The sequence below is a fragment of the Sphaeroforma arctica genome (genome assembly GCF_001186125.1).
Source record: "Sphaeroforma arctica JP610 unplaced genomic scaffold supercont1.270, whole genome shotgun sequence".
Lineage (NCBI taxonomy): Eukaryota > Ichthyosporea > Ichthyophonida > Sphaeroforma > Sphaeroforma arctica.
The window spans coordinates 84,683-97,442 of NW_014040288.1; the positions used below are offsets into that span (position 1 = coordinate 84,683).

Below are 12,760 nucleotides of genomic sequence, written 5' to 3' on the forward strand. Positions count from 1 at the left end.
ATATATATATATATATATACTATATATATATATATATATATATATATATATATATATATATATATATATATATATATATATATATATATATATATATATATATATATATATATATCCCAGACATGAATTTAAATTACTTTCCGTCTACACGTGTGACAAGTTTACGCTTATTCCACAAAGTAGATCGAGTACGTCGATTGAGCATATGAACCGAGAACAGGCACGCACAATTATAAATTTGGAGATGCACGTCAGAGACTCTGGGGTTCAGTTGTGGCAAGTATTGTTTCATTTGGATTCCCATATGTCGATTAATGTCGAATATATATAATAAATTTATTGAACGCGCTTATACTGTATGTTATATGTAGCAATGTGCAGTTTGAACGCAGAGTACCCTATGCAATACGAGTTGAGTTGCGCAATTTGAAACAACAACAATTTGAAGTATTTGTATTAGAAGAGCTCTCGGACATACCGGTCAGAACCCCAATCTTCAAACACTTCATATCGACGCAATTCCCCGATAGTTCGCTGTTAGCAATATGAACGCGCTTGCATAGTAGAGTCACAAACACATATCTCGGGTATATATATATATATATATATATATATATATATATTTATATATACGTTGATACATACCGCGTTCAATTCTTTATCATCATCCATCATCAGCAAAAGTGTTCCAAATTGTCAATTGACGACGGCCTCAGGCTTTAGTGTCGCTATTTTCAAAGCCCCCAAAATCCCGAACTTTTAGTTCCAACTGTCCAATACGTGTCATTTTTACAGGTACAGTGGGTCCTCTGCAACCTGTCCACTTTTTAGTTGTTCACTTCGATATATGTTCATTTTCATACGCGTATGTAGACTGTAGAGGTATGATATTTTTTTAGCTAGTATAGTGTTGTAAGGCTGTGTAGTGCTGTAATGTGAGTGTGAGGAACAGCAAGGTGTGTATGTTGTCGTGTGTGGTATAGCACTTACTGGATATAGTTAGTCTTGTTATATAGACTCGTAACCTGTTAGACATTTAATATTAGGAAGTTAGAGAGTTTATTTAACCCGCTGCTAAGGGTGAATATATGCTCTACCTGTACATATTTATGGCGGCATCACTGTTCATTTCTAATATGTGGCATTATTGACTCCTGTCAGTTCAATGTTCCGAACTGTTGTTGTATATATATTTGAAAAATATTGATTTGATACTGCTATCAGTGTTCTCTACAGAATATCATTTCAATTGGCATGAAAACAATATTATATGCTTTATCGATCAAACGTTATTATTTCTATCATATACTTTATAGGCAAACGCATTTATAGCAACACAAACATTCGGTTGATTCTTGTTTATCCCAAATACACTAAATATTTCAGAACGTCACAAATATACGCGCACAGCTTTCAATGTACACAAATCTATAACGCAACAGAACGCAAGTGTAAAGTGTTAGAACGTCGGTAAGAGCGCACGAATCCTCACTATGATATGTACAAAATATGGCGTGTTTGGCCTGGAACACAAAGTGGTCGGACCTACCAAAAACCTCTTGGCCGGTCAAATGGCCGCTACTGATATCTACTTGATAAATGTCTCATTTTTTCCTGTGACGGTCAGGGACAAGTTGCGAGGAGTCGAGGACCCCACTGTACTTTTAATAAATACGATTGACACCGTTGGCCGACATGACCCGTTGGCCGTTGGGTCGTCTTCTTGGGATCGAGTTTTTTGTTTTGTTTAAAAAAACAACAACAAATTAAATGCATATAAAATCCGGCGCTGGTATCAAAATGGTTCGATGCAGTATGGGCCATTGGGCCTACTTATATTTTGTATAAGGTCTCAAATGGGTGAAAAACGATCATTTTATTGCCATATAAGGTTCAATAGTATTTACATGTCGCCAAAATGGTCACTGAAAACGTTATAAAAAATCTCCCGTAGTGAATTTTGGATTGAAGTCGAACCTCAACCCCCCCACCCGGCGATAAATAATTACAGTTGTGGTTTACGTTATAAATGAATCGTTTACGTTTGAATCGTGTTTGAACAATACAAACAACACAAAATTTGTACAACAGTAAATTTACATAAAAGAGTATAAATTCCTTTTTATAAAACAAATAAAACACGCCTTCGCAATTTGGGTTGTTTTGATTAGAAAAATGCTTTTTTAACACTTCTGTTGTGAAAAACAAAAAAATCAAATATTATACTACAAACTACAAAGGCTGCATTTTAAAAAAATATATAAAAAATAGCCTTTGTATTTTTAGAATGAGGACTTTTTTTTACTAACAAAACAAACCGAAAAACAAAAAGCCATTTTCGAAAGTGCCCTGTTCTTGGTCTCTTGGCCCTATGTATTGGTAATTCTCATTCTGAAGGCACTTTTGAGCTTCGATATGGACTAATCACTAAAGTTTCTACGGTTTTACGTAAACCACAAAATATCATATTTTACATACTATGACGTAAACGAAGTGCCTAAATTTAGTATAGCAGAACCAACAATAATAAATTGGTGGGTAAATGTTCAATGTTATTGATTTACGTTAACTCTGTTTGTCCACCGGTCCAAAGGCTATGTCAAAGGAATTATGTAGGATTTTTTTAAATTGGACAAATAGTCAAACCCCATTTTTTTTACACGTATACAAATGTATATTTATATATAGAAGCTTAGAACATATATATACATATACATATTTAAAAAAAATAATGTTTTCTTTGTTCTTTTTTTAAAACTAAAAACTAATGTATATATTTTCCCACAAATTTTCAGAGTTAGAGCAGCCAGAGCCCGGACTCCAGAGTCCCAGAGCAGGTCATACTCGGTATTTCGAAAGAAACAAGTATTGTGTCATTGTGATAGACATTTGTGGGCACTCAGTTTTGAGTTTACACTTTACCCTCGATACCTAATCTCAAACCCGTTCCGTTAAAACTTTTATAAATCGAATAAATATACGTTTACGTTCATCTTTTATTCTATATACGGTTCTTTGTATGCTCATAGGTCTACCTTGCAGGTCTAAACATATAAGTGTGTACCGATTTTACCATATGAACCAGTCCTGTAAAATAACTTGGGTAGACTCTTCTGATCACCTTATAACCGTTATAACGGTTTAAAAAATTGATTAAATATGCGTTTATGTTTAACTTCTAAAGTTCTAACCTGTAGTCCCGTAACTTCATAGCGAATTGAGCTTAGCTCGATACTCGACTAATTTGTCCTGTCTGTGATCCTGACTCCTGAGGCTTATTTAAGTTTTAACTCGCAAATAATTATCTCACAATGAACAGACAACAGTCAACGCCGACTCAACGGACTGACATTCTGTCAACCTCAAAGTCTGAAGTTTTGATTCTCATGATCCTCATCAAAGCAGGGCTTTTTAGAAAAAAAGAAAGGCTAAGCCTCTGAACTGTAGAAGGCTATGCATTTTTACACAGAAATCATAAATAATATGGCCCAAACTCCAAAGTCTGCCGGCTCACGGCTGCTGCCCAACTTGGGATATATTTTCGATTGATTCAACCCGAGAGTAAAATACAAACGACATACAAATATATTATGGAATTTGCCAATATTTGCAAATTGGGGGCTGTGGCCTGTGGAACAGCTAAAATAAAGACTTTATTTAGCTGTAAAATTAAAAGGTGGTGGACCTCCGGTACCATCCCCCACGGGTTAGTAGCCTAAAAGTTATCTTGTACCACCTTTTATCTTGCCCCTAGGAGAAGTTATCCTCAAGAGATGTAGATATATAATCTCTTTGTTATATGAGACTGTATACTAAAAAGGGTTCCATAGTTTTAGGGACCTTTATCGGAGATCCGTAGGGATGGGGATGGACATCCCGAGGGATAATCTAATAGAATATATCCTACAGGCGTGTGAGTGTGGAGTGTGGAATGTGGGCCGTGGGGTGGGATGTTTATTTTATTTGTATTTAGACATTTGGAACGGCTGACAAAACATTTGACATCAGTGCGTTAGTCTCCTCGACTCCACGAGACCATGACGGGAACCCACGCCCTACGGCCCCTACCGGTCACCGCCACACAACATTCCACAACAACAAGTGTTGTAGACTTCTTCAATTAAAAAACCCCTCCCCTAATATGTGTGTGGAATTAGAAACTGTAACTGTGTACTGTGAGTTGTGTATTTAACACTGGAATACCTTTAAAAACATACCCATTTTAATATTTAAATTTAAAAAAATTACACTATATTTAATGAGTAGTACATAACTCTACTCTTAAGAAGCTTTTACTATACTCTCTAACTCGGATTTACTCCCTAGTTACTGACGCACATGTCAATTATTATCTCTATATTATAGGAGAATATATCAATCAAGATTAGACACTAGTCCACCTTTAGTGACATATATATGTCTAAGACTTGCAACTCAATAGATTAGTCATTCATAAAACATTTTTAAATAGTTTAAATACACCACACACAATAAGTTTAAAAAAACGACAAGAGAGAGAGAGAGTAATTGTGAGTCTGTGAACTTGTGAAGTGACTGAAGTCTGAAGTCTGAAGTCTCAAGTCTCAAGTCTCAATCTCAAGTCTCAAGTCTCAATTCTCGGTATAATTAAAAAACAACAACAACAAAAATGCCTCAAGAAGAATCTCCTGTGGCTGTGTGAGTGTGTGTGGTGTGGCTCCGGCTCCTGGTGGTGGGCTGTGGGCCTGTGGCCTGTGAGTCTGTGAATCTGCGACAGTGTACTGGGCTACTGGCGCCTGGACAGCCTGGTCCTGAGTCCTGAGTCCTATCTTCGTCTATTAACTGTATTTTTAACACTTTTCAAAACCTCAAATATTTCTCAACTCCAGACTCCAGGAGTCCAGATTCCAGAATAGAGATGAAAAATCAATCACGTATTCACTTTGAGTGATGAGTGATGAGTGATGAGTGATGAGTGATGAGTGATGAGTGATGCGTGATGAGTAAAATGAGACTTGTTGAGTGATGAGTCGTTGACTCGTAAATATAATCGTGTACACTCAACCTAAGCTCAATCCTTTAATAGTATACAGAATAAAAATTGAACGGAAACGTATACTTATTCGTTTTTAAACGTTAAAAAGTTTTCACAGGTCAAAATAGTAAACGGAGTTCTCAAATTTACACTCAACATGTAAACCTAAATTCTAATGAAATGGACTATATTTCAATTACTGACCAATGAATATCCGCAGGTTTAAGACGTTGATGGCCTGGAAATTGCACTTGAACGATCAAGAATAGGTTTGTTCAATTTTTTTTTAGTTGTACAACATATTTGGAAAAGTACTAGGAAAACATCAAAGCCAGCCCTCAAGCCATTTTACGTTAAAACCTTTATATATCAAATACATATACGTTTACGTTCAACTTTTATTCAATATGCGGTTCTTTGTATGCTCATAGGTGCAACTTGCGGGTCTAAACATTTTTGTGTGTACTGCTTTCAAAATTCAAACTAGTCCTATAAAAGAACTTAGGTAGGCTCTTCTGATTACACAATATTCGTTAAAACGGTTTAAAATTGAATATATATACGTTGACGTTAAATTTCTATTCCATACCCTCAAAACGTAATGAGCTTAGCAAAGCTAATCAGTTTTGGTTTTATAAATAAACATTCTTTCTAAAGTTAAAAAAACAAAATAAATCAGGATTTTGGGGTTTAACTTTTTTTGTTTAAAACAAAATAGACTGAGTGTGAGACAATGAGACTTCGACACTTCTAAAAAAAAGTTGTTGCCAGAATCAGAATGCTACAAGTTGTGTTCGATGTTCATTTGCGCAGGGCATAGAGGAAAAAGAGTAAATAGTGCAGACTGCAGTCTGCAGAGTGCACTGTCACGTGGCCATCAGTCATCAGTCATCACTTACAATTTCGCATACAAATATGAAAAAAAAGTAAAATCTGAAGTCTGAAACAGTAAAACCACATATCATGAGTTAAGGCTTCACTCTAAAGAGTAGCGAGTCTAAACGCCCTCGACCTCTACTCTCTCGATTCGCACGAAAGAGAGAGACTAAGAGAGACTGAGAGAGGAAGAAGAAAATATTCAAAATTAAAAAATATGTAAGAGTAACTACGGACAAAGTCTATAGGACATTCACTCAATCAGCGCAAAATGTAAACCCCTATCATGAATTTATGACGATGATAGTTAATTCTTCCTCCCCCCCCCTATAATGCACCAATCAATTTCTAAGGACACGCCACACGCGACATGACGCATATTGCCATGACTCAGACTCTCAGAGACGTCAGACGTTTGGAGTCCCCCAGAGGAGTCGAATTTTCGAAGACCCATTATTTAAGAGGACCCAGCCCCCAAGGTCGTTGACCCAGGTGACCAGGTCCCAGACTCCAGACTCCAGAGCCCCACTGTACACTCCCACAAAGAGAAAGAATCACTATAAATAAATTCAAAATTGAAATCAGTGGCCAGAGGGCAGAGGCGTAGAGCGGCAGAGCGGCTTAAGAGCTCCAGGGGCCCTGGGCCCCTGGCCCAGAGCCGAGAGTAGCCCAGGCCTCGGACTTCAGACTCAAAGTCTCAGACTCAGACTTCAGAGTGAATTGCCGGAAGAGGGCGAGAAACTTGAAGCAGTGAACCAATCAAACTATGCAATAGTTCTCATTTTCAAAAAAGGGTCGGTTTTGCCCCTGCCAGACCTCAATTTGATTCGACAGAATAGAAAAGTCATCTGAGCAAGACAGTATGTGAATAATCCAATAGAATTATTGTATTATTAAAATTATGGTTCCTAATACCAATTTGCTATATGGCGCATTCCTGCTTCCTATATTAGTCGTTACTCATTACACAATACTCCATCGAGTCCGGCGCTGCCACTCTGATCTCGGACTCTCTAGGTATGGTGAACTTAAACAGTATACACTTTACAGCCGTTAGTCCGTTACACCTACTCTAGACTCTAGTTCAACTGTCGACATCTGTATGTATGTACCACATCCAAAATACTAAATAGAGGTGATAACAACCTACATATATACCCAGGGACGATTTGTCTTGATAACATTAACATCAAAGTTAGTACAACAAAACAAGCAGACAATGGATAGTTGCCAACGTCGCTCGTTCAGCAAAGTAACAAACGCGAAGAGAGGACCGCTACATCAAAGCAGCAATATGTCACACCACAAGCGCAAAAAGTCAGATCCAGTCGGAGAACAAGTTCTGATTGAATCAGACTTTGACGAGCTTGAACTCATGGGGGGTTTATATGCCGAATACGGTGCATGTACGCGTAAATCGAAATTTAGAATGTTTCCAATTAAGCATGTGAACAGTTTAAAACAAACGATACAACCAACTGCACAGGGGATTACAAAAGGGAATCTGCCCCCAAGAAGGACTGTCCGATTCGCAGACTATGACGAATACTCGAATACATATCCCAGCAATGTATACGACAGGACTGGAGCTGATAAGATACAGGTGCGAGATACTCGCGAGGCCGTTATATTATATTGCGAGCTCATGCTTTTCAAACTAACTGAGATGAGTTTGAATCCAGAATCAACGAATACTGTAGCATTACATTATGGTCAGTCCGGGAGCGCAGAAGCACGATGGAAAGAAATGGTGGTCAGCAAAATTATTATGTCAATGGACGTTAAGAATAAAATTTAAGGAATAGATGATATACAATTTAGGAACTCTCCCATTCTCCAACGCTCAACAAACGGAAAAATGAGGTCATGTCATACTCTCTACATATAAATACTTTGAAAGCAAACTCTCCACCCCGAGGATTCGTAGCAGGCTAAAAAACCAATAAGATGCGTTTTCTAATGAAGGTGTTTCTGCAGTGAAGAAGTGTTCGAGTGCCGGTACACACATCGCTACACAGTGGCATACTACTTAGGAAATAAGTATACAAACTGACTCCTAATCTAACGAGCTCTATTACTAGAAAGCGCACTAACGTATGAGTTTGAACAACTCAAATTACCGAGAAAGTAAGTGAAATAGATGTGTTATGCTCTACACACTATATTTGGCCTAAAGAAAACACCGCGCCACTTTGTACAATACCAATTCTTTCTTTTTGTACCGCTCATATAAAATCGTTCCGAGACAAAATCTATTTTAGATCTCAAGTTTGGAACAAACGTCCAAAACTTTACATCATGAACCAAGCACCAATTTGTGCACCACCATGAGATTCATAATTTACAAATATCCACCAGATCGAGTCTCCCCTACTAATTGTCAATCAACTGTTTCGTAGACTATTTAGGACTGTGGACACATGCACGATGATCAATGGCTCACTACTACATATAGAATAAAAAAACAATTCAAGTTGAAGCGGCATACCTACTAAAAGCACACAAGGTGAAGAAGCTTAAGCAGACTTTTTTTCAATCGTATCAGAGGACATGTCGGGAGTTATATCGATTTAGCTTTATTGCTCATTCTGTACGTAAACAGACGCCTATTCAGCATTTACAAATTGTAAATCCGACAGCTCTAGAACTTGAACACCTGATCGGATGTGTAGCCCATTTCCTTCAGGGCACCTGTCAGTTCAGGCGAATCCCTTGGACCGCACAACGCCTGGTACAGGGGTGGAGGCCCGCATACAAAGATGATTCCTTCCTTATCTTCAGGGCTGAAGAGATGCTTCTTGATCAAATCCTTTGTGATGAATCCGCGCTCGCCCTACAATGGGAGATACATGCATTCAGTGAGTGTTGTGTACTGACCTACAAGCGTGTATGCGATGGGACGCTTTGTGAAGATGCCATGACAAGTGCAATACATGATTTAATACAGCAATATATTTTGCAATGCGTGGGCGCCCAGAGCGCTCTAATTCATTGAATCTGTTTAAACAGATGTTGGCCTTCCTAAAGAGACTATGTGCCTGGAAAGGGCAAGGATTCGAGCTCAGATGTTAATGCATAATGCAGACATATATATACATGTATATGTAGATATATATATAACATCTTCGCGTCTAATATAACTCATCGGTATGAAACAAAATGTACAGAATGAAACCGACCAGACGCAAAAGTATGAGGACTGTGTGGCGCCACACACAACTTCAACAGATACTTTTGGAAAGCACTTTCAGAGCCAGAAAAGTTAAATCACATACAAAACTCTACTGCCTGAGAGCAATCTCGGATACAGAAACGCCCCATGTACGTAACTTTATCAAAAAAAATTCCAGAAACATTGAAGAATCCCAAAAAAGTATTTTAAGATTGAATAAACCCAAAAAGATTTTTTTAACCAAAGTATTAAGATGGAATAAACCCGAAGTATTGCTTCTCATACGTACAAATCCTTCATACACACCTTCCAATCTGAATCCTCTGGCTCATCCGAGAGAACATACTCCAGCTCCAACCGATCGTGCTTGACCCAGTTGTCCAGCATATCCTGCGCAAGTATATCCGACTGCATCTTGGAACCATAAAGCATGGTAGCTTTCACCTTACTCGTCTCATCACCCAGGATGGCGTGTAGGGCTTGTATCATGGGTGTGATACCGGTGCCGCCCACAATCATACCAATCTTCTTGTAGCCGTCGAAAGGAGCCTGAATCTTGACGTTCTTGTCAATGTGTTTGAACTCGACGGTGTCGTTTTCCTTCAATTCTTCAACCAGGTGGGTGGACATGCGCCCGTCCTTGCCGTAGTTTTTGACTAATAGGTCGAATGTGCCAACCTGATACAGAGCAACGTAACGAAGTCAGGACAAAAAAAAGTCCATTTGACGTACACACAGGCGCATCTGGGCTGATATTCATATTTAAATTGCCTAAATAAGGAGTGCCTATTCCCAAATGCAGGATACCGCAACGCTGCAACACCGATCACAAATTGAAAGCAAACGGACCACCCACTCCCGGTTGCCATGGGTACACATCACCATATTGAAGTCACGCAGATATACAAACCCCACTCAACCCGAGTACTTCCATGAAATATTGCAGCGAACAAGTACCGAGCGGACGAACAGAGTAGTGGCAACTAACAATCCATTTCGCATGTTCCTGCGTTGTACTGTGGACCAATGGAGACTATCCAAATCATCGTACGTAGCGCCACACCATCATCAACTGAGAATCGGGAATGTATTTGCTGTAACAAATAGGAGCTGTACACCCTTTAAATACGTACTTCACATTTGCTGCAAACAAATGAGTGAGCTAAGCCATTCAGGCGTGCATATTAACACATACCAAACCTGTACATCACCCCAAACCAGCATACCCGTCGCACTCAACAGCCACCCAAAGGTACACACTCGATACATTACGACACATACATACTTGGGAATTCGTCGAGATAGGTGTATAGGGCCGGATTACAGCCTCCGTCTTCCCGTCTCGGTCGGGGAGATCAGCCTTGGCCAGAATGCACGCACACGTGCTCAGGTTTAACGGCTCGTCAGTCTTGGGAAGCGAAAACTGTAGCACACTGGAGGTCTCTGACACCTTCCAGCGCTTCAGCAGAGATACGGAGGTGAAGTCCGATCCGAATTGACTGTATGAAACAAGGAGAGCGGATGCTAAATAGATATGGTGATATGTCGAGACTTGTACGTATAAGGAGACGGTAGACATTCGGATCAACACGGTAATGGGGATAGCTCTGGGTATGCGGATGGTGCAATACGAATTGGGACAGTTGGTATTGTTGGGTGGCGCAGATCCGATACTCCACATGCTATTTGTGAGGAGTGGTACCATGCAGAGAAGCTAGCAGTTGTACACTGAAATAGTAACCATAAACTCATGTTTCACATATAACCCAAATAAAGAAGACACAAATTGACGCTAAAATACGGGACATGATAAAAGAGTCGTGACTGAAGTGATAGGTTTGTAGGAACATATGGAAGATCGCTGAATACTGATTGACTTGACGGATCACAGACGTCCAATAACCTGAAAGAACCGCTTCGACATCAACACCGATCGATACTGAACGACACGTGCATGATCCTGATATACAATTACAATAACTCCTCAAAAAGCCAATAAGTACACACCACTAATACCGACAAGTAGGTGCCTGAACTGCTGCTGCTGCTGCAAAAAACCGCAAAATAGTTTCCGTGCCATTCTGGATGTACAATTACAACACCCCCATCAAAGCCATCACGTATGCAACACATACCAATAACGGTACGCAGATACAACAACAGCTGCAGTTTACTACATCGCACGCGCATACCATTTTCCTGGCGCTACTAAGTGGGCGTTGGGACCACTCACCAGTGTGTCTGGTACAGACTTGGCAGGTGAAACACTCATATTGCGTATAGAAAGAAAGGGGTTAAACTTGTATGTGTGTGTAGGACTGAATCTCAACGATCTCTTGCAGTTACTGAAGACCAAGTTGCAAAGCATGGCTTATATATAGCCGCGTGTGTGTGAACGGTCCTGTGTCGCTCGTGACTGAGTGTTTATTTGTTTATTTACGTATATAGGTATCGCGATGGCGTTTTCGAATTTATTTTTGCTCATGGTCTTCGTACTAACTTGCATACGTTTTTGCACAGCGTTTATATCGCGATGGCCCCCTATGGTTAACACTACGGACTACGGGTGCATATTCGGAGCCCTAAGGTTCAAAGTTTTACTTTATTATGTCCGTTATATGTTTGAAATAAGTCGATCCGAATTTTCCAGTCTGAGCGTTTACGTTCAACTTTTGATAAACGGATTGAGGTTATTTAGCCTTCGTGCGTGTACAACTGTACATACAACAACTTTGTGACATTTGTCCGTAACTTAATTTTGATTGGATAAAATGAAATGCTGATCAAATGCTTAACCAATAAAAGGACTGAATTTGAGGACGGGATGCTTTTTGTGACATCAACTGTCAAAGTGCCAATATTGAATAAACCCAAAAAAAGGATACCCACACAAGGCAGCTCGAACGATGTAGTTTGCAGTTTGCACGGCTGAAGGTGTTCCACACATCACGTATGGTCCATTTCTGACCTCTATACTGCTTGCTAAACACTGAGACCTACGTGTGCATAACCGAAAGCACATACTACGCATATGTACAGTAACTTGAAGTCAGCCGACACGCCAAATCGTACATGTTAGGAGACAAAGTTTAGGTTATTTTTATTCTATAATCGACTGGGAAGGAAGTATGGCTACCCCTCCACAAGCTGGGTACATAGGTATCGATGCAGGTACTCAGGGTTTATCAGTGGTGTTGTGCGATTCCGATCTTCATACACTTGCTATAGCTGAGAGTGATTACGATATGGTCTCAGGACTATCGCGCGGACACTTTGAACAATCTGCAAAGGATTGGGAACGTGCGTTAGAAGACGCTATGAAGAAGCTACGAATCAAGCATGACTACACGGTATGTGAGTGTCATTTCACACATATACTATACAATCGTTGTTTCTGAACTAGCTTTTATTTAGTATGTACCTGTCTGGTCTATCTGAACTTAAACGTCACGTGTTTATTGCTCAGTGCCAGTGGCTTGGTGATAGCTGCTTGGGAAGATTACATGCAAACCCATTTACAAGTGTTCAGAAGTACACGTACAATCGCATGGCTAGAAGTATATAGCGGTATAAATATCTGTGATCGTATATATATATATATATATATATATATATATATACTACACACTAACAACGACATACACACACTACACACTACACAACACACACACACACACACACACACACACACACACAAC

General features: G+C 39.4%; 2 protein-coding genes across 2 annotated transcripts; one reads left to right on the forward strand and one right to left on the reverse strand.

Annotated features, from left to right (window-relative positions):
- The first annotated feature begins 7,057 nt into the window (after positions 1 to 7,057).
- On the forward strand, positions 7,058 to 8,136 carry SARC_04657 (hypothetical protein). Its single transcript, XM_014301507.1, has one exon. The coding sequence runs from the start codon at positions 7,110 to 7,112 to the stop codon at positions 7,686 to 7,688; it is 579 nt and encodes a 192-aa protein (XP_014156982.1). The 5' UTR covers positions 7,058 to 7,109; the 3' UTR covers positions 7,689 to 8,136.
- A 307-nt stretch (positions 8,137 to 8,443) lies between these two features.
- On the reverse strand, positions 8,444 to 11,548 carry SARC_04658 (hypothetical protein). The gene is made up of 4 exons (XM_014301508.1): positions 11,255 to 11,548; positions 10,348 to 10,561; positions 9,369 to 9,740; positions 8,444 to 8,723 (listed from the first exon to the last, which is right to left on the reverse strand). Exons 1-4 carry the CDS (start codon positions 11,428 to 11,430, stop codon positions 8,532 to 8,534), a joined length of 954 nt encoding a protein of 317 aa, XP_014156983.1. The 5' UTR covers positions 11,431 to 11,548; the 3' UTR covers positions 8,444 to 8,531.
- Positions 11,549 to 12,760: the final 1,212 nt, after the last annotated feature.

Bases quoted from the DNA above. Each gene is read 5' to 3' on its own strand.
- SARC_04657 (XM_014301507.1), top strand. From the start codon at position 7,110: ATGGATAGTTGCCAACGTCGCTCGTTCAGCAAAGTAACAAACGCGAAG.
- SARC_04658 (XM_014301508.1), bottom strand. From the start codon at position 11,430: ATGCTTTGCAACTTGGTCTTCAGTAACTGCAAGAGATCGTTGAGATTC. The intron at 10,562-11,254 runs GTATGCGCGTGC...TGTTTCATACAG, and splicing joins TTAGTAGCGCCAGGAAAATG to TCAATTCGGATCGGACTTCA. The intron at 9,741-10,347 runs GTATGTATGTGT...GCTCTGTATCAG, and splicing joins CTATCTCGACGAATTCCCAA to GTTGGCACATTCGACCTATT.